Source organism: Dipodomys ordii, unplaced genomic scaffold (assembly GCF_000151885.1).
Source record: "Dipodomys ordii isolate 6190 unplaced genomic scaffold, Dord_2.0 Scaffold55, whole genome shotgun sequence".
In the NCBI taxonomy this organism is placed as follows: domain Eukaryota; kingdom Metazoa; phylum Chordata; class Mammalia; order Rodentia; family Heteromyidae; genus Dipodomys; species Dipodomys ordii.
Window position 1 is genome coordinate 2,168,619 of NW_012267271.1, and position 26,502 is coordinate 2,195,120.

The following is a 26,502-nucleotide window of genomic DNA, read 5'->3' on the forward strand; positions in this document are numbered from 1 at the left end:
TTTTTTCTTTTTGCTTATGTGGTGCTGAGGAATCGAACCCAGGGCCTCATGCATGCAAGGCAAGCGCTCTACCACTGAGCCACCTTCCCAGACCATGCTTTATACATCTTAACCCATTTAATGGTCACAATCTTTTTTTTTTGTCGGTCATGGGGCTTGAACTCTGGGCCTGGGCGCTGTCCCTCAGCTCTTCAGCTCAAAGCAAGCGCTCTACCACTTGAGCTACAGCGCCACTTCTGGTTTTCTGGTGGTTTATTGGAGATAGGAGTCTCATGGTCTCTCTTGCCCGGGCTAGCTTTGAACCGCCATCCTCATATCTCAGCCTCCTGAGTAGCTAGGATTACAGGCGTGAGCCACCAGCGCCCGGCTAATGGTCACAATTTTATGAACAGATCCTGTGAAGTAGGTTCTGTTATACCCATATCACTCTACAGTATGGGCCTCCAAGGCATACACCATAGCCTTTTACAAACGTTAGATATAATGTAGCAGCAACATCTGGACTTTAGGAAGTAAGAGAATGGTGGCAAATGAAGTAGGAAATACAAAAGGAGGGACTTCATGGTTAAGGGCTTGATGCCATGCAGATTAGGAACATTATCCTATAGGCAGTGGAGAGTTGGATGGCGAGATTTGTGCCTTATGAAGATTACCTTCATAACAACCAGGAGACACCAGGAAGGAGGCCATTGAGATGACAATCTCAACTTAATAGTGTTGACAGACTGACTGGGAGGAAGATGGTGATCTTAAGTATGCCCTAACCGTTTCCAACAGAGAGCTATTTTAGTCCTGTGATTCCAAGTTGGAAGGCGGCAGCTGATACAAGTAGAAGTCCTTTGGACAATATTGGTTACTAGACTTACCTGCCCCCAGAAAATCCCATCTATCAGCATTAAAAAGAATCAAAGAGCCTGCATTTGTTTACTTTTGTTTGTTTGTTTATTTTTTGCTGGTCTTGGGGCCTGAACTCTGAGCCTAGGCACTGTCCTTCAGCTCAAGGCTAGCACTCTGCCACTTGAGCCACAGTGCCACTTCCCGCTTTTTCTGCTTATATGGTGCTGAGGAATTTAACTGAGAGCCTCATGCATGCAAGGCAAGCACTCTAACACTGAGCCACCTTCCCAGCCCAAGAGCCTGCATTTATATAGAAGATCACAGTGTTATTTAGGAGATGGGATTATATACATAGGGTCTTCTAATTCCTTGTTATTCAGTAAAAAAAAGTAGTATTTCAGAAAGATTATACAGTTTGAAGATTGTATACCTATCTGTGAGCTTGTTATATTACTCTTTAAAGTACTGAGAACTTTATTAGTATGTATAAGACTTAAAATATACTTTGGATAGGACCAACTGTATATCTCTGTGTTTAATTATGGTAATATTGTTTTTTGTTTGTTGTTCTAGTACTATGGTTTGAACTCAGGGTTTCCTGCTTGTTGGGCAGTTGCTCTACTGCTGGAGCCAGCCCTCTAGCCCTTTTTTGCACTTTTATTGTTATTTGGTTTTGATTTTAGTGTCCATACTAGAGCTTGAACTCAGGGCCTGATGTTGGCCTTTAGCTTTTTCACTCAAAGACTGGCACTATATCATTTGGGTCATAGCTTCCCTCTGTCTTTTTGGTGGTTAGAAATAAGAATCTCAAGGACTTTACTATTTGCTGGCTTTGAACCACAGTCCTCACATCTTGGCCTCCTAAATAGCCTGGATTACAGGTCAGCTTGAGCTGATCTGGCACTGCAATCCTCAGCTTCTCATGTGGCTAGGATGACAAGTGCATGCTGCTGCATCCAGCTTTCAGTTGAGAAGGCAGCACAAGCGTCCTGCTGGGGCTGACCTTCAATCCTCCCAATCTTGACATCCCAGATAGTTAGGATACAGACATGAGCCACCAGCATCTGGTTTATTGTATGGATTTTGACTTATAATTTCAATTGTTTTAGACTGTCCTTTGGTTTATTTTGCTTTTACCAGTCCTGGGGCTTGAACTCAGGGCCTGGGAACTGTCTCTGAGCTTCTTTTGCTCCAGGCTAACACTGTACCATTTGAGCCACAGTGTCATTTCCAGCTTTTTCTGTTTATGTGGTACTGAAGAACTGAACCTAGGGCTTCATGCATGGTAGGCAAGTACTCTATCAGTAAGCCACATTCTCAGCCCTTTAGATAACTCTTGAGTCACAGAAGTTTGTGATATAACAGCTAGCATTTATAATATGGGTATCCTCCTTGGAAGTTCTAATATATCTTATAGTTCACAAGTTTCACCTTATCAGTCTGCCTCCTCTCCATGCTCTTTTTTGGTAGATGTACTTGCTCTTATCAAGGTTTATCAAACTTCTGTCATTTGTCAGTAATATTTTAGGCTTATGGGCCATATGAAATATGGACTCTGGCAGCTATTCAACTTTGACATTGTGGCATGGAAACAGTTACAGAAAATTATATAACCAAATGAGATGGCTGTATTTCAGTAAAATTTTACTTACACAGACAGATAGCAGGTTACATTTGGAGAGCAAGATACAGTTTGCCAGTCTCTACAGTATAACATTGTGAGAGGATACAAAAAAGCCAGGGATGCTTCACCTATTCTATTAAAAATTTTTCTTCTGGTCTCAGTGGTAAGTTGTAATTACCTAAGTTGCAAAGCTGAAATTTATTCTTTAAAATTCTTTGAAAATATTTCTCCTTCCAGTACTGGGGTTTGAACTAGGGGCCTTGAGCTTACTCAACTTGCATGCCCAGCTGGGCACTGTATCACTTGGTGCCAAGGAAAAGAATTAAGTCCCCCCGCCTCCGTGTGTGTGTGTGTGTGTGTGTGTGTGTGTTTTGTTCCAGTTTTGGAGCTTGAACTCAGCCTGAATGCCGTCCCTGAGCTTTTGTTTTGTTTTTTGGTCGCTCATTGGGCTTGAACTCTGGGTTTGGACGCTGTCCCTCAGCTCTTCAGCTCAAGGCAAGCGCTCTATCACTTGAGCCACAGCGCCACTTCGGGTTTTCTGGTGGTTAATTGGAGATAAGAGTCTCATGGACTTCCCTGCCTGGGCTGGTTTTGAACTGCTATCCTCAGATCTCAGCCTCCTGAGTAACTAGGATTGCAGGTGTGAGCTACTGGTGCCCAGCTATCCCTGAGCTTTTGTGCTCAAGACTAGTGCTCTACCACTCAAGCCACAGTTCCATTTCCTGCATTTTGGAGTGGTTAATTGGAGATAAGGGACTTGCAGATTTCATCACTGCCAGAGTGGTTTCAACCCATGACCCTCAGATTTCATTCTTCTGAGGAACTGGGATTATAGGCACTTGGCTATGTTTGTGTTTTTTCATCCACAGGTGAGGAGAAAGCCAGAAAGAGCATTGGATTTCTACTATAGTTGTGCCATAAAAAAAGCAATTGCTTATTTGGGCACTGGAGGCTCATGCCTGTAATCCTAGCTATCAGGGACTGAGATCTGAGGATCACGGTTCAAAGCCAACCTGGGCAGGAAAGTCTGTGAGACTCTTACCTCCCATTAACCACTAGAAAACCAGAAGTGGTGCTGTGGCTCAAGTGGTAGAGCACTAGTCTTGAAGAGCTGAGGAACAAGCACCCAGGCCCAGAGTTCAAGCCCCACAATCTACCAAAAAAAACCCCCAAACAAACAGAACAATTGCTGCTTCTAGGAGGGGAGTTGTTAGGATATCTGAAACCTCAATTTTCTATGCTTTGACCAGTATGTCTCCTTACCCCAGCTACCCAAGTCTCTGGAAACAACCATCCTATTCTTTCATTTCTGTAAGACCTACTTATTTAGATTCTGCATGTGAGTGAGAACATGGTGTGCCTGGTTATTTCCCTGTAAATGATGACCTCCAGTTCCATCCATGGTTTGCAATGGCAGGATTTTTACTTATGTCTGAATAATATATCATTGTGTATATATACCATATTTTTTTTGCCATTCATCTGCTGATGGGCACATAGGTAAATTCCATATATGGGTTATTGTGAATAGTATTGTAATAAACATAGCATTGCAGATATGTCTTCGATATATTGATTTAACTTCCTTTGGTATAAATCCAGTAGTGGGATTGTTAAATCATGTGATAGTTCTGTTTTTAATTTTTTGAGGAAATTTTTTATTGTCTTCCGTAGTGACTGTACAAAGTTACATTCCTATTAACAGTGTTCAAGTGATCCTATTTCTCTACCTTCTCTCCATTTTGTATGGTATTTAAATATAAATTCAAATGAAATAAATATCTCTGGAAGCCCAAATGAAGTTCTGTCAAAACTAACAGATTGGGCTGGGAAGTTGGCTCAGTGGTAGAGTGCTTGCTTTGCATGCATGAGCCCGTGGGTTCTATTCCTCAACACAACATAAAAAGAAAAAAAAGCCGGAAGTGGCGCTGTGGCTCAAGTGGTAGGGCACTAGCCTTGAGCTGAAGAGCTGAGGGACAGCGCCCAGGCCCAGAGTTCAGCCCCCACAATCTACAAAAAAAGCAAAAAACAAAACAAAAAAAACTAACATTAACAAACTTAGTTGAGGATTGTCATTCAAAGCCGACAGAGGCTGGGAATGTGGCTTAGAGGTAGAGTGCTTTCCTAGCATGCATGAAGCCCTGGATTCAATTCCTCAGTACCCCATAAACAGAAAAAGCCAAAAGTTGTACTGTAGCTCAAGTGGTAGAGTGTTAGCCTTGAGCAAAAATAGGCCCAGAGGGACAGTGCCCAGGCCCTGAATTCAAGCCCCAGGACTGGCAAAAAATGAAGCCAGCCTAGGCAGGAAATTCTATGAGACTCTTATCTCCAGTTAACCAAGAAAAAACAAGAAGCAGAACTGTGGCTCAAATGGTAGAGCACTAGCCTTAAGCAGAAAAGCTCAGGGACAGAACACAAGCCCTGAGTTCAAGCCCCAGGATCAGGACAAAAATAAAGAAAGAAAAGGAAGGAAGGAAGGAAGAAAACCTTTAAGGAACCAACTTTGAATTAGAAAAGTGGATGTTAATGACAAAGTGGTTATATTGGTTGGTTCAGAGCAGGTGGTACTTTTTGGAGGCAAATGGAATTGGATTTATTCCACTAGGTGTGTCAACACTTGTCTCAGCTGTCAAATGAGGTAATGAGAGCATACCTGTGATAGGATTGTGATGTGCAGTAAGGAGAAACATGCAGAATTCTTGCCATAATAAGTCTAAATATATCAATACTAGGTTGATACAAGTATTTCAGTGAGTCTGATATGATACTGTCACTGTTACTTTTCAGAAAACCAGTTCATTTAATTGGTAACGTTTGTACTTTTCTATTCTTCAGTGTGATAAAAACTCTCCTTTTTGTTATTCATGTCTAAATTTTACTTGATGCTACTCCTTAGCTTATGACTGTTAACTTCTCTTGAGGTGTGAGAACAGAACAACTTTATTAATTCTAAATTCTCAGACTCTTTCCATCAGCTTTTTTTTTTTTTAATCTTCATTATTGTTTTTTGGTGCTAGGAATCAAGCCCAGGGCCTCACATTCTGCATGTGTTCTCTTCAACTGATCTACATCCCCTAACCTGTTTTTTGTTTTTGTTTTTTTGTCAGTCCTGGGGCTCAGGGCTTGAACTCAGGGCTGGGCACTGTTCTTGAGCTTCTTTTGCTCAAGGCTAGTGCTCTACCATTTGAGCCATAGCACCTGTTCTGGCTTTTTCTGCTTATGTGGTACTGAGGAATCGAACCCATACATGCTAAGCAAGCCCTCTACCACTAAGCCACATTCCCAGCTCAACCTGTGTGTTTTTTAACACACATAATCTGTTAATTATGGTTCTTCCCCCAAATAGTAGACTTAGTGCTAACCAAATTAAGGGCAGTAACATATTTGTCAACAAGTGTATTGAGATCCACTTCCAGTTTCCTGGAGGTTAATTGGAGATAAGAATCTCATGGACTTTCCTGCCTGGGGCTGGCCTCAAACTGAGATTCTCAGATCTCAGCATCCTGAGTAGCTAGCATTACAGGCATGAGCCACCAGTGCCTGTCACCAAGTTAGTCTTTAATCTCATTGTTTATTGTCTGATGGGAGAGACAGAAGTATGATGTGATAGTTGATACCATGCTATCTGTCAGTGTATAAAATAAAACTCAGCTGGGTACTCAATTGCGCATGCCTGTAATCCTAGCTACTCAGGAAGCTGAGATCTGAGGATTTTAGTTTAAAGCCAGTGCAGCAGGAAAGTCCATGAGACTCTTCTCCAATGACCACTAAAAGCCAGAAGTGGAGCTGTGAATCCACTACAGTGTTATCCTGGAACACAAAACTTCAGGGACAGCGCCCAGACCTTGAGTTCAATCTCCAGGATGCGTATATACATGCACCCGCCTACACAGACACACACACACAGAGACACACACACACAGAGATACACACACACACATACACACAGGTCTTTTATAAATGTTTTTGAAGACATTTGGAACAGTTGGATGGTTATAGGAGTAAGGACCATCTGGCTCTCTGGCCATTTAAGACCCCCCCCCATCATTTTGTACATAATGGGCAGACACATAAGCTTCTTGTTGGCTGCCTTCATCTGTCTGCCTGAATTGATAGTTTTGTCTGGTCCATGAGTAATACTAAAATATCTAAATTGCCCTTGGCAGAAAAATGGTTCCCCACCCCTGGTAGAAGGTCAGTTCCTGTTTAGTAGATTGTTGAATATTACTTTGAAGTGTTAATTTTATTTTTTATTTTTGGCCATGCTGAGTTTGAACTCATGCTTGCCAGCAGTCATTTTACCACTTGAGCCACTCTGCCAGCCCCTTAAATGTAAGTGAAGTTTTATGTGAAGATTAAATTCCTAAATTATGTAAATGGTTAATATTTTTCTATATTATTGAAAACATGCTGTGCTCTCTGTCTTGAGTAGTATTGTGGTTGTAGTCAGATTATAGGCTTCTCAAGATTATTGGTAGGCTCCAGCAAAATTCAGTAATATAGTGAATAAAGGGTCTATAGAGCTTGTGTTTACCATATATGAAGCCCAGTCAGTATTCAGTCTTTAACACTGAAAAAGATATTGAAACACATTGAATTAAAGCAGCAAAAAGGGTTTAACTTGAAATTTTCTAAAAATTTTTTTTTTTTTTTTGGGTCCGGTCGTGGGGCCTGAACTCTGGGCCTGGGCGCTGTCCCTCAGCTCTTCAGCTCAAGGCTAGTGCTCTACCACTTGAGCCACAATGCCACTTCTGGCTTTTTTTTTTCCTGCTTATGTGGTGCTGAGGAATTGAACCCAGGGCCTCAGGCATGCAAGGCAAGTGCTCTACCACTGAGCCACCTTCCCAGCCCCTCTAAAATATTTTTGCTTGCTTTTTTATGAGAATTTTGTAATGTACAAGAACTTTTGAAGAGTAGTACAATGATTATATCTACTCTTTTCAATAGCAGTTTACATTTAGCTACTAGTTTAGGGATTTTTTTTTTTTTTTTGTCCGGTCGTGGGGCTTGAACTCTGGGCCTGGGCGCTGTCCCTCAGCTCTTCAGCGCAAGGCGAGCACTCTACCACTTGTGCTACAGCACCACTTCCGGTTTTCTGGTGGTTTATTGGAGATAGGAGTCTCACGGTCTCTCCTGCCCGGGCTGGCTTTGAACCGCAATCCTCAGATCTCAGCCTCCTGAGAAGCTAGGATTACAGGCGTGAGCCACCAGCACCTGGCTTGGGGATTTTATTATTATTAGGAAAAAATTTCCTAGCAGAGAAAACAGACAATATATAGTGATGAGTAAAGCCTAGTATGCTGGGTGAATACCAATTATGGTGAAGAAACTGGAGGTGGGAGATTTACAAGTAGGTGTGAAGCTAGCTTTAAAAAAAAATTATAGGGGCTGGGAAGGTGGCTCAGTGGTAGAGCACTTGCCTTCCATGCATGAGGCCCTAGGTTCGATTCCTTAGCACCACATAAGCAAAAAGAAAAAAAAAAGCCTGAAGTGGCACTGTGGCTCAAGTGGTAGAGCGTTAGCCTTGAGCTGAAGAGCTGAGGGACAGCGCCCAGGCCCAGAGTTCAGGCCCCACAACCGGACCACCTCCACCCCAAAATTATATATTGGGGCTGGGAAGGTGGTGCAGTGGTAGAGTGCTTGCTTTGTCTTTCATGCATGAGGCCTTGGGTTCGATTCCTCAGTACCACATAAGCAGAAAAAGGTAGAAGTGGCTCAAGTGGTAGAGCACTATCCTTGAGCTGAAGAGTTCAGGGACAGTGCCCAGGCCCACAGCTGACCAAAAAAAATTTTTTTTGTGTGTGTGTGTATTTCGTTGTTGGTGGTGGTGGTCATGGGGCTTGAACTCAGGGTCTGGGTGCTGTCCCCGAGCTTTTTCTGCTCAAGGTTAGCGCTCTACCACTCTAGAGTCACACACAGTACAGTACCACTTCCAATTTTCTGGTGGTTAGTTGCAGGTAAGAGTCCTGGCTTTGAACCACGATTCTCAGATTTCAGTCTCCGAGTAGGTAGGATTGAGGGTGAAAGCCATCATTGCCTGGCTTAAAATTATGTGTGTGTGTATGTGTATTCTTTTCTTTTTGTCGGTCGGTCATGGGATTTGAACTCTGGGCATGGGCTCTGTCCCTAAACTCTTCAGCTCAAGGCTAGTGCTCTGCTACTTGAGCCACAGTGCCACTTCTGGTTTTCTGGTGATTAACTGGAGATAAGGGTCTCATGGATGTTCCTGCTTGGGTTTGGCTTTGAACTGCAATCCTCAGATCTCAGCCTCCTAAGTAGTTATGATTACATACGTGAGCCACCAGTGCCCCGCATAAAAATTATATTTTTATTGAAGTAGTTATACAAAGAATTAGCATTCAGTGAATCAGTTTATAAGTACAATGTGTCTTGATTGATGTCACCCTTCTTATTATTCTCCCCCATTTCCTACCAGCCCCTCCCCTCTGTGTTCTACTAGGGTATATACTCTGAATTTTGTACTTGCCAGGCAAGTGTACTACTACTTGAGTCATAACATGAGCCTTTTTGCTTCTGTGGGTGGGTTTTTTTTTTAATGGTTTTGAATTCATGCCCAGGCAGCCTGTGTGCACCACAATTCTTCTATTAATGCTGCTTCCTATATAGCTAGGATGACAAGCATAACCACTAACCTATCTTTTCATTAGTTGAAATGAGATCTTGCAAACTTTTCTGCCTGAGCTGGCTTTGAACTTTGATTCTCCTGATCTCTGCCTGCCAAAGAGCTATATTACAAGTGTGAACCAATGTGCCTGGTACATTTTACTGTTTTTAGATTTGCTGTTGTTATTGTTTGCTAAATCATGTGAGTTGCAGGCATCCTAACACTTCATATCTAATTATTTAAGTGTCTCTCTCTTCCCCCTTCTTCCCCTCCTTTCTTTTCTTCCTTCTTCTTCCCTTCTCTTTCCTTTCCATTCTATTCCATTCCATTTGATAGGCTTATAGTCCAAGCTGGCCTTGAACTCATGATATTCTTGCTTCTATCTCCCAAGGTCTAGGATTACAGGCATGTTCCACCAAACGTTGAGTGTGGGCCCCCCCTTCTCTCCCTTTCTTCCTCTCTTCTTTTCCTCCCTCTCCCCTTCTCCATTTCCTTCTCTCTCTCCCTCTCTTCTCCTTTTCTCCTCTCCCCCACCCCACTCCCCAAGTACTGAGGTTTGAACATTGTACTTCATGCTTGTTTGGCCAACATTGTATTGCTTTCTGCCCTGTTGGGTTTTCTTTTTCCTCTTATTAAATGCTTTTATTACTAAGGAGTACATTTCTTTTGGGACAGTACCACTCCTTTCCTCATCTGTCTTCTATTTTCCCTCTCTCATCCTTGCCCTGATACCTTTTTTGATTTTTAAAAGAAGGTATGTGACATAAGCTTTTATATTTTCTCCTTCCAGTGATCTGCCTCTGCACTTTGAACACATTTGAAGATGGTGAAGTTAGATATCCATACTCTGGCCCATCACCTCAAACAGGAGCGATTGTATGTGAACTCTGAGAAACAGCTCATTCAGAGGCTGAATGCAGATGTACTTAAGACAGCTGAAAAGTTGTATCGTACAGCATGGATTGCAAAGCAACAGAGAATTAATTTGGATCGGCTTATTATAACCAGGTAAAGAAAAGATTTTTCAGATCAAAACTTTTGCAAATCACTTCTGTATTAATTGTTAACTGTAATGGAATGAATTTATTTCCAATAAAGTTCATGACTGAAGATAGTTTAGATCTGTTAATTATAGTGAGTCTTTGCTTAAAAAATATTTTGTATATTCATTAACTTAAGCGTTGCTATATAATTATAATTTTATTCCACACTAGTTTTTTGTCTTTATATGTATAACATAATTGTAGAGAATAAATTGTCTTGTGTTACTTTTATAGTACTATTTGTATACATTTTTGTTTTGTTTTGTTTTTTTTGGGTCCGGTCGTGAGGCCTGAACTCTGGGCTGGGCGCTGTCCCTCAGCCCTTCAGCTCAAGGCTAGTGCTCTACCACTTGAGCCACAGTGCCACTTCTGGCTTTTTTCTTTTGGCTTATGTGGTGCTGAGGAATCGAACCTAGGGCCTCAGGCATGCAAGGCAAGCACTCTACCACTGAGCCACCTTCCCAGCCCACTATTTGAATACATTTTTATATTTTGATATTATATATCTACTTTTAGAAACCACATATTTCATCAATCTATTATTTAATAACTGTAAAAATACTGGTACAGTGTTACGGAGTCGAACAGAAAGGAGTATATACTGTATGGTTCAATTTATATGAAATTCAGAAGAGGCAGAACTAATCTTTTGTGACAGAATAATGGATATTTGTTTGGTTTGCAAAGAGTAGTATTGACTGGGAAAGGGCATTGCAGAACATTCTAGGTTACTTAAAAATGTTTCTTTTTTTTCTTCTGGGAATTATGCCAGGTCCTAATATATGGTAGACAAGCCTTTCCCATTGAGCTACATCTACAGCTGCCCTACCCACCACCCCTTTTTTTAGATGAAGCTTTAAACCACTCTAAGGGGTTGTTTACATAGGCTAGCCTTAAATTCTTGGGTCAAGGAGCTTCAGGCAAATGCTAACACATATCTTATTCCAAAATGTGATTACCTTGGTGCATTGATACATAAAAAGTGAACAAGCTGGGTTGGGAAGGTGGCTCAGTGGTAGAGCGCTTGCCTTGCATGCATGAGGCCCTGGGTTCGATTCTTCAGCACCACATAAGCAAAAAAGAAAAATGCCGGAAGTGGCGCTGTGGCTCAAGTGGTAGAGCTCTAGCCTTGAGCTGAAGAGCTGAGGGACAGTGCCCAGGCCCAGAGTTCAGGCCCCATGACCGGACCCCCCCCCCAAAAAAAAAAAAAGTGCTTAAATTTTAAGTGTATAGCTTGTTCCACTTGAGCCACAGCACCACTTCCAGCTTTTTATTTTTTGCTTATGTGGTGCTGAAGAATCGAACCCAGGGCCTTGAGCATGCAAGGCAAGCGCTCTACCACTGAGCCACCTTCCCAGCCCCTAAGCACTTTCTTGTATTTTACCCTAACTACATTAAGAGAAAAATATCAATAGTGCTACTATGCATTTCCTGTAAACTCAGAAACAAAACAAAGTTGTCTGCTATCATCATTCTCATATGATCCTTGAGTTGTGTTTTTGTTCTTTTTTTTTTTTTTTTCTTTGTTGTTCTTTGTCAGTCCTGGGCTTGACCTCTGGGCCTGGGTACTGTCCCTGCACTCTTGAGCTCAAGGCGAGCGCTCTACAGCTTGAGCCACAGTGCCACTTGAGGTTTTCTGGTGTTTAATTGGAGATAAGAATCTCACAGTCTTTCCTGCCTGGGCTGGCTTTGAACTATGATCCTCAAATCTCAGCCTCCTGAGTAGCTAGGATTACAGATCTCAGCCTCCTGAGTAACTAGGATTACAGGCTTGACCCACCCGTCACCCAGCTGAGTTTTTTTTTTTAACTTTTTTTTTCGGTCCAATATGAGTCTTGAACTCAGGGCCTGGGCACTTCAGGTCAAGGCTAGCACTCTAGCACTTGAGTCACAGTGCCACTTCCAGTTTTCTGGTTAATTGGAAATAAGAATCTCATGGACTGTTCCTGCCCAGGCTGGCTTTGAACTGCTATCCTCAGATCTCAGCTTCCTGACTAGGATTACAGGCATGAGCCACTGGTACCTGGCCTAAAAACAATTTTTGTTGTTGTTGGTCATGGGGCTTGAACTCTGGGCCTGGGCATTGTCCCTCAGCTCTTCAGCTCAAAGTGAGTGCTCTACCACTTGAGCCACAGTGCCACTTCTGGTTTTCTGAGTGGTTTATTGGAGATAAGAGTCTCTTGGAGCCAGCACCTGTGGCTTATGCCTGTAATCCTAGCTGCTTAGGAGGCTGAGATCTGAGGACCTCGGTTCAAAGCCAGCCCAGGCAGGAAAGTCCGTGAGACTCTTATCTCCAATAAACCACTAGGAAACTGGAAGTGGCGCTGTGGCTCATGCGGTGGAACGCTAGCCTTAAGGTGGAACGCTCGCCTTAAGCCGAAGAGCGCAGGGACAGCGCCCAAGCCCAGAGTTCAAGCCCCACAACTGACCAAAAAAAAAAAAATCTCTTGGACTTTCCTGCCTGGGCTGGCTTTGAACCATGATCCTCAGATCTCAGCCTCCTGATAGCTAGGATTAATGGCTATTTTTCCTTTTAGTAATCTTATGTGGTACCAAGGAATTGAACCTAGGGCTTCATGCATGCTAGGCAAACACTTTACCACTAAACCACATTCCCTGCCCGATCCTTGAGTTTTTTTTTTTTTTGGGTCCGGTCATGGGGCCTGAACTCTGGGCCTAGGCACTGTTCCTCAGCTCTTCAGCTCAAGGCTAGCGTTCTACCACTTGAGCCACAGCACCACTTCTGGATTTTTTTCTTTTTGCTTATGTGGTACTGAGGAATTGAACCCAGGGCCTCATGCATGCAAGGCAAGCACTCTACCACTGAGCCACCTTCCCAGCCCCCAATCCTTGAGTTTTTAATTAAAGATGTTAAAGACCTGTGAGACATTGTGGAAGATTCTAGAAGAAGGAAACACCTCCCACATGCATCAGTTGATAGAATAAATATTGCTTAAATGACTGTATTACCTAAAGTGATATATAAATTGAATGTAATCCCCATCAAAATTCCAGTGATGTTCTTCATGGAAGTAGAAAAAAACAGTCCTAAAATACAAAAGACCACAAACAGCCAAAACAATGAGCTGGCGGGATACAGTTCATCACTTCAAGCTACCTTTCACAGTCATGACAACGAAAACAACATGGCACTGCACAAAAACAGACACATAGGCCAATGAAATAGAAGTGCTGATTCTTTTTTGATGGTACTGAGTTTTGAGTTTAGATAGATATCATGCTTGCTAGGGAGGTTTTCTATTATTTCAGCTCCATCTGGCCTTTTTTGATTTAATTATTTTGTGAAGAAGGTCTTATGTTTATGCCTGGGCTGAACTGGACCATGATAATGTGGTGGCACCCCCGTCATCTAAGCTTCCATTATAACTTGTTTGACTGCTATGTACCACCACACCACACTTGAAATGGGGGTTTAACAAACTTTTTGCTTAGACTGGCCTTAAATTGTCATCTTCCTACTCTCTGCCTTCCTAATGGTTAGGTTTACAGGTGTGAGCCAGGGGATTGCATGGTACGCATATGTGTGTGTGTGTGTGTGTATAGTATATCTATCTATCTATCTATCTATCTATCTATATACAGAACTCCAAAAAATTAAAGATCAGTAATCTAGGAAGTAAGTAGACCAATTAACTGAGGAGACAGTTTTTAAATGAAGAAGTACAAATGGTCAGTACATATGTAAAAAAAAATAGTTCATCTTTAGCCATCAGAGAAATAGATCAGAACTACATTGAGGGCTGGGAATGTGGCTTAGTGGTAGAGTGCTTGCCTAGCATGCATGAAGCCCTCCCTAGGTTTGATTCCTCCATAGCACATAAAAAAAAAAAGCTGGAATGGCACTATGGCTCAAGCGGTAGAGTGCTAGCCTTGAGCAAAAGAAGCTCAGGGATAGTACCCAGGCCCTAAGTTCACGCCCCAGGACTGGCAAAAAGAAAAGAAAAACCAAAAACTACATTGAGCTTTTACTCTACTTTAGTCAGAATGACTACCATTAAGAAAACAACAACAAATTCTGGCTAGGATATGGGAGAACTCTTATTGCTTGCTGGAATTACATTAATTCAGCCATAATGGAAATCAGTATGGATATTTCTCAAAAAGTTGAAAATTGAAGGCTGGGAATGTGGCTTAGTGGTCAGGTGCTTGCTTTGCACGCATGAAAGTCTGAGTTCAATTCCTTAGTACTACATAAATAGAAAAATTCAGAAGTGGTTCTGTGGCTCAAGTGGTAGAATGTTGTTATCCTTGAGCAAAAGAAGCTCAGGGATAGTGCCCAGATCCTGAGTTCAGTCCCCAGATTAAAAAAAAAAAAAGTTGAAAATTGAACTCCACTTCCTGGTATACCCAAAAGAGTAATTCAGCTTATTTTAGAGATACCTGTGTACCCATGTTTTTCATGGCATCATTTACAGTAGCCATATGATAGAATCAGCCTAAGTGCACACTAGCTTAATTGGATGAATGGATATAGATTATGTGGTGTGTGTATTTATATAAAATTGAGTTTTATTCAACCACGAAAACTGAAATAATGTCATTTGCTGGAAAATGGATAGTACTGGAAATCATTATGCCAAGTAGATTAAGCCAGTCCCACAAATATAAGTGTTGTATATTTTCTCTTGTTTATGGAAGCTAGAGGAAATCCAAACATACAGAAGAATAGTGCTGCAAATATGCTTTTGGATGTTTAGCCCTCTTATGGGCTTAATTTCAAAGGGCTTATTACAGAAGTAACAAGCCGGGTTGAAGGATATGAGTCTACAGTTCATTACATACTGGGACATTGCTGTTAAAAAAATTGAATAATATACCTGACATAAACCTTGTGTTGATTGTTTTTGGTTCTTAAATATTTGTAAAATTTCTTGTGTTCATAAATAGTTTTTAAACTAGCAGTTTAAAAAAAATTAAAGTAGTTGTACAATAGTGTAACAAATTTTTTATCTGTACAGTTCTAGGCAACAGCTATTATATAATAGCCTACAATTTTTTGTTTGTTGCCAGTCCTGGAGCTTGAACTTAGGGTATGGGAACTGTCCCTGAGCTTCTTTTGAGCCACAGTGCTATTTCCAGCTTTTTCAGTTTATGTGGTACTGAGGAATTGAACCCAGAGCTTCGTGCATCCAAGGCAAGCACTCTACCACTATGCCACATTCCCAGCCCTAAACTACAATTTTTTTTTTTTTTGTCAGTCGTGGGGCTTGAACTCTGGGCCTGGGCGCTGTCCCTCAGCTCTTCAGCTCAAGGCAAGCGCTCTACCACTTGAGCTACAGCGCCACTTCTGGTTTTCTGGTGGTTTGTTGGAGATAGGAGTCTCACGGTCTTTCCTGCCCGGGCTGACTTTGAACCGCGATCCTCAGATCTCAGCCTCCTGAGTAGCTAGGATTACAGGCGTGAGCCACCAGCGCCCCGCTTAAACTACAATTTTTTTTACAATCTTTTTTTCTTTATTGAGATTACAAAAATTTCACAAATTTCACTGTATTGTGGGATAGTGGTACTTAAAGTCACAAACACATTTAACAATTTTTATTTAACTAATTTTAATTGGCTTCCTTTATATCTATATTTATTTTTAAATTTTATTGGTGTTAAGGTTAGAACTCAGGATATCATGCTTGCTTGACTTGTTTGGTTGGTCAACCACTTGAGCCATGCTCCCAGCCCAGCTTTTTGCTGGTTATTTTGGAGATGGAATCTCTCATACTTTTGTACCTAAGTTGGCTTCAAACTCTTAGTTTTCTGGATCTTTGCCTCCTGAGTAGTTAGGATTATAGGCATAAGCCTCTGGTTCCTGGCTAAATATGCAACTTTGTTGTTGTTATTTTTTTTTTCAGTACTGGGGATGCAAACTCACAACGTCATGTTTCTCATGCTTGCTATACCACTTGAGCCTTACCTTCAAACCTTTGTACTTTTTTTTTTTTTTGTCAGTTGTGGAGCTTGAACTTTGGTCCTGGGCACTGTCCATGAGCTCTTCAGCTCAAGAGTAGTGTTCTATCACTTTGAGCCACAGTGCCACTTCCAGATTCTGGTGGTTTATTTGAGATAAGAGTCTCATAGACTTTGCTGCCAGGGATGACTTTGAACTGTGATCCTCAGATCTCAGCCTCCTGAGTAACTAGGATTACAGGTGTGGGCTACCAGCACCCGCCTCCCTTTGTACTTTTTAGTTTAACACCCCTCTGCCCCCCAGTTTTGAGGCTTGAACTCAATATCTTTTACTCTTGCTCAGCTTGGTTGCTCATGGCTGGTGCTCTACTATACCTCCAGCCCAAATTTTCATCATACTATTTTTAATTGTATGATGGATAGTACTGAGGCTTGAACTCCACCTTGCACTTGCTTAGCTTGCATGCTCAAAGCTGGTGCTCTATTACTTGAGCCATGCCTCCAGTGTTGGTTTTTTCTTATTTGCAAAGTATGAGTCTAAAATATCTATTCACAATAATCTCATTGTTGGGAATATAATCAGTTTATATTTTCTTTTTTTTTTTTGTCGGTCATGGGGCTTGAACTCTGGGCCTGGGCGCTGTCCCTCAGCTCTTCAGCTCAAGGCGAGCGCTCTACCACTTGAGCTACAGCGCCACTTCCGGTTTTCTAGTGGTTTATTGGAGATAGGAGTCTCACGGTCTCTCTTGCCTGGGCTGGCTTTGAACCACGATCCTCAGATCTCAGCCTCCTGAGTAGCTAGGATTACAGGCGTGAGCCACCAGTGCCCGGCTATCAGTTTATATTTTCATGCCCAAGTGTAGTACTTGTGTTGTCTGTTATTATTGTTTTTTGTTTTTTTGTGTCCGGTCGTGGGGCCTGAACTTTGGGCTTGGGTGCTGTCCCTCAGCTCTTCAGCTCAAGGCTAGCGCTCTACCACTTGAACCACAGTGCCACTTGCGGCTTTTTTTCTTTTTGCTTATGTGGTGCTGAGGAATCGAACCCAGGGCCTTGAACATGCAAGGCAAGCGCTCTACCTCTGAGCCACTTTCCCAGCCCTGTTATTATTGTTAATATGCTATTTGTTTTCTAATTTTTTAGTGCGGAAGCTTCCCCAGCTGAATGTTGCCAACATGCCAAGATTTTGGAAGATACACAGTTTGTTGATGGATATAAGCAATTGGGATTTCAGGAGACAGCTTATGGAGAATTCTTAAGTCGATTAAGGGAAAATCCTCGTCTTATTGCATCCTCCTTGGTTGCTGGAGAGAAGCTTAATCAGGAGAACACACAAAGTGTTATTTACACAGTTTTTACCTCCCTATATGGCAACTGCATAATGCAAGAAGATGAAAGCTACCTCCTTCAGGTTCTGCGATACTTGATTGAGTTTGAACTTAAAGAAAGTGACAACCCCAGGCGACTTTTGAGGAGAGGAACTTGTGCCTTCAGCATCTTATTTAAACTGTTTTCTGAAGGACTCTTTTCTGCGAAACTTTTCCTCACAGCTACTTTACATGAGCCAATCATGCAGCTGCTTGTTGAAGATGAGGATCACCTAGAAACAGATCCAAACAAGCTAATTGAGAGATTCTCCCCTGCACAACAGGAAAAACTCTTTGGAGAGAAAGGCTCAGATAGATTCAGGCAAAAGGTTCAAGAGATGGTGGATTCCAATGAAGCCAAACTAGTGACTTTGGTGAACAAATTTATTGGTTATCTCAAACAGAACACATACTGCTTTCCACATAGTCTGAGGTGGATTGTGTCTCAGATGTACAAGACACTCTCCTGTGTAGATAGACTAGAAGTTGGAGAGGTCAGAGCAATGTGTACTGATCTCCTGTTGGCTTGCTTCATTTGTCCTGCAGTTGTCAACCCAGAGCAGTATGGGATAATTTCTGATGCTCCTATTAATGAAGTGGCACGATTTAACCTGATGCAGGTTTGCTTTTGTTGTTACTATTGATGTATTTAGTTTAAGTCAGTTGATTTGGGGCCGTGGTTGTGGGAACAGAAAATAGCATGACAGTGTTTATATGTTCTTAAGAAAATGATACTATAATGGTGTTAGTTTTCTATATGGAGCCCTTACAGAGAATAGATTAACAGTTCCTTCTTGGCAGTAAGGAACTTGCTATGTGAATTAGCATCTATGTTGCTGAGCATCTTATGATCTATATGAATTGTTTGCTTTTAAGTTTAGAAAAGGACTATTGTGTTTCCTCTTGTAAAATAGTAAAAGTTGGCATAGACAGGGCATACGTAGACATGGTATGCCTGGTGAGGTTGGTATGAATATTGTGAAATCAGATTTTTTTTTTTTGTCCGTCATGGGGCTTAAACTCTGGGCCTGGGTGCTGTCCCTCAGCTCTTCAGCTCAAGGCGAGCGCTCTACCACTTGAGCTACAGCGCCACTTCCGGTTTTCTGGTGGTTTATTGGAGATAGGAGTCTCAAGGTCTCTCCTGCCCGGGCTGGCTTTGAACCGCAATCCTCAGATCTCAGCCTCCTGAGTAGCTAGGATTACAGGCGTGAGCCACCAGCGCCCGGTGGTATGTATATATTATTAAAACAAAAAGTTTAAACCTAATTCTGCTATAAGTAAGCTACATTAACTACTTTTTTTTTTTTTTGGGTCTGGTCGTGGGGCCTGAACTCTGGGCCTGGGCACTCTCCCTCAGCTCTTCAGCTCAAGGCTAGCACTCTACCACTTGAGCCACAGCGCCACTTCTGGCTTTTTACGCAGTGCTGAGGAATCGAACCCAGGGCCTCAGGCATGCAAGGCAAGCGCTCAACCACTGAGCCACCTTCCCAGCCCAGAATATTGGTTTTCTGAAGGGAGATTTTCTGTGTGTGTGTGTGTGTGTCTGTGTGTCTGTGTGTCTGTGTCTGTGTGTGTTTGCCTGCACGCACTACTAATGGCATTTGAACTCAAAGCCTGCGTGGATGCAGTTCCTTAGCTTTTTCTCTTAAGGTTGGTACTCTACTGTCATAGCTTCACTTTCAGCTTTTTGATGGTAAATTTTCTGCTTTGTCTTGCTTTGAACTCTGATCCTCTGAATTTCAGCCTCCTGAACTGAGGGCTTTGTACTTGCTAGGCAAGTACTCTATCGCTGCCTGGCAGGGATTACAGGCATGAGATCATCAGATGTGGCCTGAAGTGTCTGTCTGTCTGTCTGTGTATCTGAATTTTATATATATATATTTTTTTTCTTTTTAGTAGTACTGGGGATTGAAGACAGGGCCTATGCTTGCTAGGCAGGTATTGAACCACTCTGTGTGTGTGTGTGTGTGTGTGTGTGAGTGTGTGTGTGTGCACGCACGTGTGTGTGTGTGCATGCATGCACACACACTGTTTGTGGAACTTGAACTTTGTGTGGATGCTGTCCTTGATATGTGTTGCTCAAGGTTAACTCTCTATCACCTGTGCCAGAGCTCTACTTCTAGCTTTTTTGGTGGTTAATTGGTGATCAGAGTCTCACAGACTTTCCTGCCCAGACTGGCTTTACACCATGATCTCAGCCCTTTGAGTAGCTAGGGTTATAGGTATGAGCCATTGGCACCTGTCTTAGTTATTATTATTATTGTTGTTGTTATTATTATTATTTGTTGTTGGTGGTGGTGGTCATGGGGCTTGAACTCTGGGCCTGGGCCCTGTCCCTGAGCTCTTCAGCTCCAGGTGAGTACTCTACCACTTGAGCCACAGCGCCACTTCCGATTTTCTGATGGTTAGTTGGAGATAAAAGTCTCACATACTTTCCTGCCTGGGCTGGCTTTGAACCATGATCCTAAGAAGTCAGCCTCCTGAGTAGCTAGGATTACAGGCGTGAGCCACCAGTGCTCGGCTTTGGTTATTATTTTTGAGGTAGGGTCTTGCTTTATGCCTGTGCTAGCCTGGGCTGCAATCCTACTTGTACTTCTCCAAATTTTGGGGCTGACAGGTGTGTGATACTAGGCTCAGATCATGTGCTTCCTCCATAGCTGGGTGGCACATATCACCATATATAGCTACTAGTTGAGATAGAGGTTCACATACCCAGGGTTGACCTCAAAGTATAATATCCTGATTTCTACCTCCCAAGTAGCTAGTATTAAATACTTGAACTACTGTGTCCAGCTAGCCTATTTATTATAAAATAAAACAGAATGTTCATTTTATTTTATCATTTTTACAAGAATCTAATCTGGGTGCATTAGCTCACATTTCTAATTTTAGCTACACAGGAAACAGATCAAGAGGATCACAGTATGAGGCCAACTTGGGCAAAAAGTTTGAAAGACCTCTATCTCAATCAATAAATATCTGGACATAGTGTTGTGTGTCTGTTATCCTAAGTTGTGCAGGAAGTATAAATAAGATAGCCATTCAAGTCATTTCAGACAAAATCACAAGACCATGTTTGAAAAAAAAAAAAAAAAAGCAAAATGGCCTGGGAGGCAGGTTGAAGTGGTAGAGTTTCTGACTATCAAGCACAAGGCCCTGAATTTAATCTCCTGTACTGCTAAAAACAAAACAAAACAAAAAAAACTTTAAAAAAACAATTATATGTGCTTAATCTTTATTTACTTAGTATTTGTTATCTATCTGTCTACACATACAATGGAAAAATTAAGCATGTAGCATGTGCCAGGCACTGGGTAAACCTCTTCTAAATGTTATTTAATCCACAGAGACATCCTGTCTTTCATTTGAGGCACAATTAGATCTATTTCTTTCTTCTCTCTTCTCATTGGGGTTTGATCTCATGGCGTTATGCTTGCCAGACAGGCTTTCTACTGCTGAGATGTACCTCCAGCCCAGAGCCTGTACTCTATGAAGGCTGACTTGTAGTTACCATTAGCAAGCATGGAAAAAGTGTTTAGACCAGAAAGACAGGAGTATTTTAGTAACATAATAATGAGTTACTTGCTATACTTAGTGAACATCATTACATTTTCTTTATCTTGAGGAATGGAATTATTTCATCTTGAAACTTCCATGAGCTGATTTGTTAAGAATACAAATTTGTAAAATTAATCTGCTGTACATTTAGTATAATATAGAATTATATTATTAGTAGGAATGTGGCAAAATATTCAACAAATCTCACTTTTTCACTATCCCAAAAGCCAAATTCATAACTAAAAATAGTAAAAAAAAAAAGTGATCTTTTACATGTGGTACTTCTTAATATTAGGCGCAGTTTGTAATGTTTACCCTAAGGATAATGAGATTTTCCCATTGTTTACAATTGCTTCCCAAAGTGGCATTAGGTATGGATCCTTGTGGACGGTAAATCTCAAAAATATTTTCTCACTGTAATTTTGTATTTTATATTTATTTAAAATTGTATCCACTGTTCAAAGGGTTGATTTTCTTTCTGTTTACTGCTTTCACAACCCAGGACAACAGTTAGCAGCCATCACTGCCTGGGATTCCTCAGCTACCAACCTTACTTCGCACATTACATTAGTCACCCCATTTGGTGGGTAACAGGCTGTTTTTCTTTTCTTACATAGCTTTAAGAAATGCTTTATATAGCTGTATTCCATGTGAATGTTGCTTTTTGCTTTATGTAAATTGCTATATGAAGTTCAGTTATTTGCATTTTTATATATTATAGTTTGCTTAAATCATAGACCTGCTCATCAAGTTGAACTTAAGTTCATAGTTCAGTAGAAGATAGTGAGGGATAGAAAAATAAAAGTGTGTATGAATCTGTTTAAACTTCGGAAGCTGGTGTGTGTGCTGAATGCTTGGACTGAAAATGATTAATGAACACATCTACAGCATTGTACAGTGAAGGTAACTGTATTTTCATCTCTTTCTGTCTTCAAGGAAGTCAGCTTTCACCCATAGCAAAGTGTTTATGCTTTATGTCTATACTTTTTGGAAAGAGGATTTCTATTTACTTTTTTATTGTATTGAATTTTCTAGCTGTTATATTGAAACTGTCACAGAAGATCAAAATTCTTAGAAAAATTATCATAAGCAACTGAAATCTTTCAGTGTTTAAAAGTTCTTAAAAGATACACAGGACAAGTTATTTTAGAAAAAATTACTTTTAGGTAGAGAAAGAACAACAAAAAATAGTTGACTCCTTTATTAATTTTAGATGTTTCCATAAAACTGAAAGGACTTCATATTCAAACATAGGGAAAACACTCCTTCATTTCTAGAGTGAGGTTAATATATATCAGGCATGGCTCAGTGGTAGAATTGCCTCCCTAACAAAAATTGATCTTAGCTTTGTCAACAGTGTCTAAGTAAAAAGTATTACTATATACTTTTCATGTCAGTTACTTCCCATGAGCTGGTCCTGGGAAGCAACTTGGTGCTCCAAGCTTCTAAACATCTGTAGAAGTATGGTCCAGGGTAGGTAGCAGTGATTGTCATCCGTGACTTTTCTGGAACAACCCACTTTCACCTCTGAAAGTGTCTTCCTATTCTAATAAGTTTTACTATTCTCAGTAAATCATACTTTTTACTATTTTGAAACAAAAATAAAATGGCTTGATGTGGTGCATACCTATAATCTCAACATTTGGAAGGCTGAGGCAGAAGAATCTCGAACTTGAGGCTAATCCAACACATAGACCCTCTCTCAAAATATAACAGAAAGGAAAGCTAAAACAAACAGACAATATAATTTTATATGGTTATCAGATTTCCTCATGGTCGTTTCTAACACAAGTTCAGTTATTAGTATAGAAGATCTGCGACAAGTAACTGATTTTATAGGAAATACAAAGTATCTTAAAAAGACTAGCTGCCAGGTAATGCTTTTCTTGTTACCTCAAAGTCTCCATTGATAGGGATGATTTGGCCATACTGCATATGTTATCATGTGTAGTATGTACTCCCTGTCTAGTGGATGTGGGTCATGGTTTCTCATTACTGTTTGTGTAGTAACTGGGAGGATCTGTTTTTTATTTGTTTTGATTTCTATTACTCATATTTTCATAACTTTTTGTGCCTGTGCAAACATTCAACACTAAAGGGAAATATTTTTTAAAATTCAGTGTGCCATTTTCTTCATTTTGATTTTTTTATTTGTCTAAATTCTTTGATTTCTTTCTTAATTTGTTAGCAACTCGGAGCAGAAGTCGCAGTAATATGCTAGTGGATCTACATATGGACCATGAAGGATCATCTCAAGAAACTATCCAGGAAGTACAACCAGAAGAGGTGTTGGTCATTTCCTTAGGGACAGGTCCCCAGCTTACTCCAGGGATGATGTCAGAAAATGAGGTAGGAATATATTACTACATTTAACTTACAACTCTGTGTTAAGAAGTTTAAACCAGATGAGGTAGCACATGCCTATAATCTTGGAACTTGAGAGGCTAAGACAGGAAAGTAAGGCAAAATTTTCTTCTTTTTGTTGATGCCAATACTGGAGCTTGAACTCCAGATCTTATAATCTCACTCACGTTTTTTACAACCAATTACTTGAGCCACATTCCTATTTCTAGCTTTTTTTAATTTATTTTTTCTTTTGGTCAGCCATGGGGCTTGAACTCAGGGCCTGAGTACTGTCCTGAGCTTTTCTGTTCAAGGATAGTGCTCTACCAGTTTGAGCCACAGTTCCACTTCTGGTTTTCTGGTGGTTAATTGGAAATAAGAGTCTCATAGACTTTCCTGCTGGAGCTGGTTTTGAACCACAATGGAAGTGGTCCTGTGGCTCAAGTGGTAGAGCGGTAGCACAGAGAGGTTCAAGGACAGAGCCCAGGCCCTGAGTTCAAGCCCCAGGACCACCCCGCCACCCCCCGACTCAAAAAAAAAAAAAGACATCCTGTATTCAGAAAAACCTTAAGCCTACAAAGTCAGCTGCCCATGGCTTATACTTGTAATACAAGCTTTACAAGAGGCTAAGACCTGGGGCTGGGAAAGTGGCTCAGTGGTAGAGCACTTGCCTTGCATGCATGAGGCCCTGGGTTCGATTCCTCAGCACCACATAAGCAAAAAGAAAAAAACTGGAAGTTGTGCTGTGGCTCAAGTGGCAGAGTGCTAGCCTTGAGCTGAAGAGCTGAGGGACAGGGCCCAGGCCCAGAGTTCAGGTCCCACGACTGGACCCCCCCTCAAAAAAAAAGAGGCTAAGACCTGAAAGATTATGGTTTAGATTGCATCTCAACCAGCAAAAGGCTAGGCTGGAGGCATGGCTCAAGTGATAGAGCAATTGCCATGAGCAAGTTGAGTGAAACTTCAAGCAAGACCCTGAGTGCAACCTCTGGTACTAGCACTAAAAAATTTAAAAGTTTACAGCTGGGCATCAGTGGCTCACATCTGTAATCCTAGCTACTCAGGAGGCTGAATCTGAGGATCTCGGTTCAAAGCCAGCCCAGGCAGGAAAGTCCGTGAGACTCTTATCTCCAATAAACCACCCAAAAAACAGAAGTGACACTGTGGATCAAGTGGTAGAGTGCTAGCCTTGAGCCGAAGAGGTAAGGGACAGTTCTCTTTTTTTTTTTTCTTTCTTTCTTTTTTTTTTTTTTTTTTTGGTCGGCCATGGGGCTTGAACTCTGGGCCTGGGTGCTGTCCCTCAGCTCTTCAGCTCAAGGTGAGCGCTCTACCACTTGAGCCACAGCGCTACTTCCGGTTTTTCTGGTGGTTATTGGAGATAGGAGTCTCACGGTCTCTCCTGCCCGGGCTGGCTTTGAAAGGCGATCCTCAGATCTCAGCCTCCTGAGTAGTTAGGATTATAGGCGTGAGCCACCAGCACCCGACTAAGGGACAGTTCTCAAGCCCAGAGTTCAAGCCCATGACTAAAAAAGAAAAAAAAAAATTAAAAGTCTACAAACATCAGCAAGTGAAGACTGAAGTTGCAGACTGCTTGGCTAAGTGTTGAAGAAGTACCCTAACACGGAGCTACTCTGTAGCAACTTGCAAGGTTTAAGGATGCTTTGTTTTCTAGCTAAATCTGCCAATCAAGGGCCAGTTATGGAAGGACATGTTTGTAATCCCAATACTAAGGTAGAAGAATTGCAGGTTTACAGCCAGCGTAGGCTACATAGCAAGATTGTCTCCACAAAAATAAATCTGCCAGATCATTTGCTGACCACAAAGCTAATAGAACAGGGTCTTCAGGGGTCACATATGACATGACAGAGACAAACAAAAACACCAATTCCTATAATCCTATGTCTGCCTGTTGTCTTTTTTTTTTTTTTTTTTGCTTATGTGGTGCTGAGGAATCAAACCCAGGGCCTCATGCATGCAAGGCAAGCGCTCTACCACTGAGCCACCTTCCCAGCCCTGCCTGTTGTCTTTAACACTGTAGATAACAGAAAGGCAACATAGCTTCATTTGGCTCAGCTGATCCATTTGTGTCCCATGAATTCTGTTTAATGCTTCAAAGATCTCATGAATGGAGTTGTTGTTTAAGAGTGATCTAAAAGAAGTTGTGCGCATTTGCTGTGGGTTTTCTTTTTTTAGACTTTACTCTTTCATTTGTAATAAACCAAAATTGACATTTTATTTCTTAGGTCCTAAATATGCAGCTTTCGGATGGAGGGCAAGGAGATGTCCCTGTTGATGAAAACAAACTCCACGGTAAACCTGATAAAACGTTGCGCTTTTCCCTCTGCAGTGATAATCTGGAAGGCATATCTGAAGGTGAAGGGTTATGTGATTCAAGTAATATTTTGTTTTGTGTTCTTTAAAGGAGCCTTATAAATTATAATTAAGCCATCTGTGCCTCTCACTGAGCAGAATAATGAAAGTTCCCTGTAATGAGTTTGAACAGTTGGCTGTAAAGATTGTTTCCTGAATAGAATTAAGATTACAATAAGCTGTTGGTCATATAAAATGAAGATGTAAGTCTTCATTCAGACTTAAATAGAATACCAGCATTCTGTTTATAGCAGCATTGTTTCTCAGTATTGATATATACCAAAGCTTATAGAGCTCCTTTAGAAGGATGTAATGCATGTACAAATGGAAAAAATGGACTTACTAGTATATTAGAATATTGTGTATACCTTGAATATTCTGTATTCCTTTATTCATATACTCAAACACACCATCATGAAGCACTGTACAATGGAAATAAGAATTAACAAGAAAATTTTAAGCCAAGATTGCAAAGTGAAAATGTATTATTCCACATTTTGAGATAATTTTTTTCAATGAAAATAAAGTTCAAGTTTGATGACATTTAAAAGTAAATATAGGGCTGGGAAGGTGGCTCAGTGGTAGAGTGCTTGCCTTGCATGCATGAGGCCCTGGGTTTGATTCCTCAGCACTGCGTAAAAAGCCAGAAGTGGCGCTGTGGCTCAAGTGGTAGAGTGCTAGCCTTGAGCTGAAGAGCTGAGGGAGAGTGCCCAGGCCCAGAGTTCAGGCCCCACGACCAGACCCAAAAAAAAAAAAAAGTAGTTAATGTAGCTTACTTATAGCAGAATTAGGTTTAAACTTTTTGTTTTAATAATATATACA

General features: G+C 41.2%; 1 protein-coding gene across 1 annotated transcript in view; it reads left to right on the forward strand.

Moving 5' to 3' along the window:
• Positions 1–26,502, forward strand: part of Gapvd1 (GTPase activating protein and VPS9 domains 1) — a 98,995-nt gene that overhangs the window by 18,024 nt on the left and 54,469 nt on the right. Inside the window, exons 2-7 of the mRNA XM_013021262.1 lie at positions 9,877–10,094; positions 17,189–18,032; positions 21,266–21,341; positions 21,473–21,553; positions 23,159–23,319; positions 25,554–25,683. Coding sequence (XP_012876716.1) covers positions 9,910–10,094; positions 17,189–18,032; positions 21,266–21,341; positions 21,473–21,553; positions 23,159–23,319; positions 25,554–25,683 — 1,477 coding nt within the window. The 5' untranslated portion in view covers positions 9,877–9,909. The remainder of the gene's footprint in view (positions 1–9,876; positions 10,095–17,188; positions 18,033–21,265; positions 21,342–21,472; positions 21,554–23,158; positions 23,320–25,553; positions 25,684–26,502) is intronic.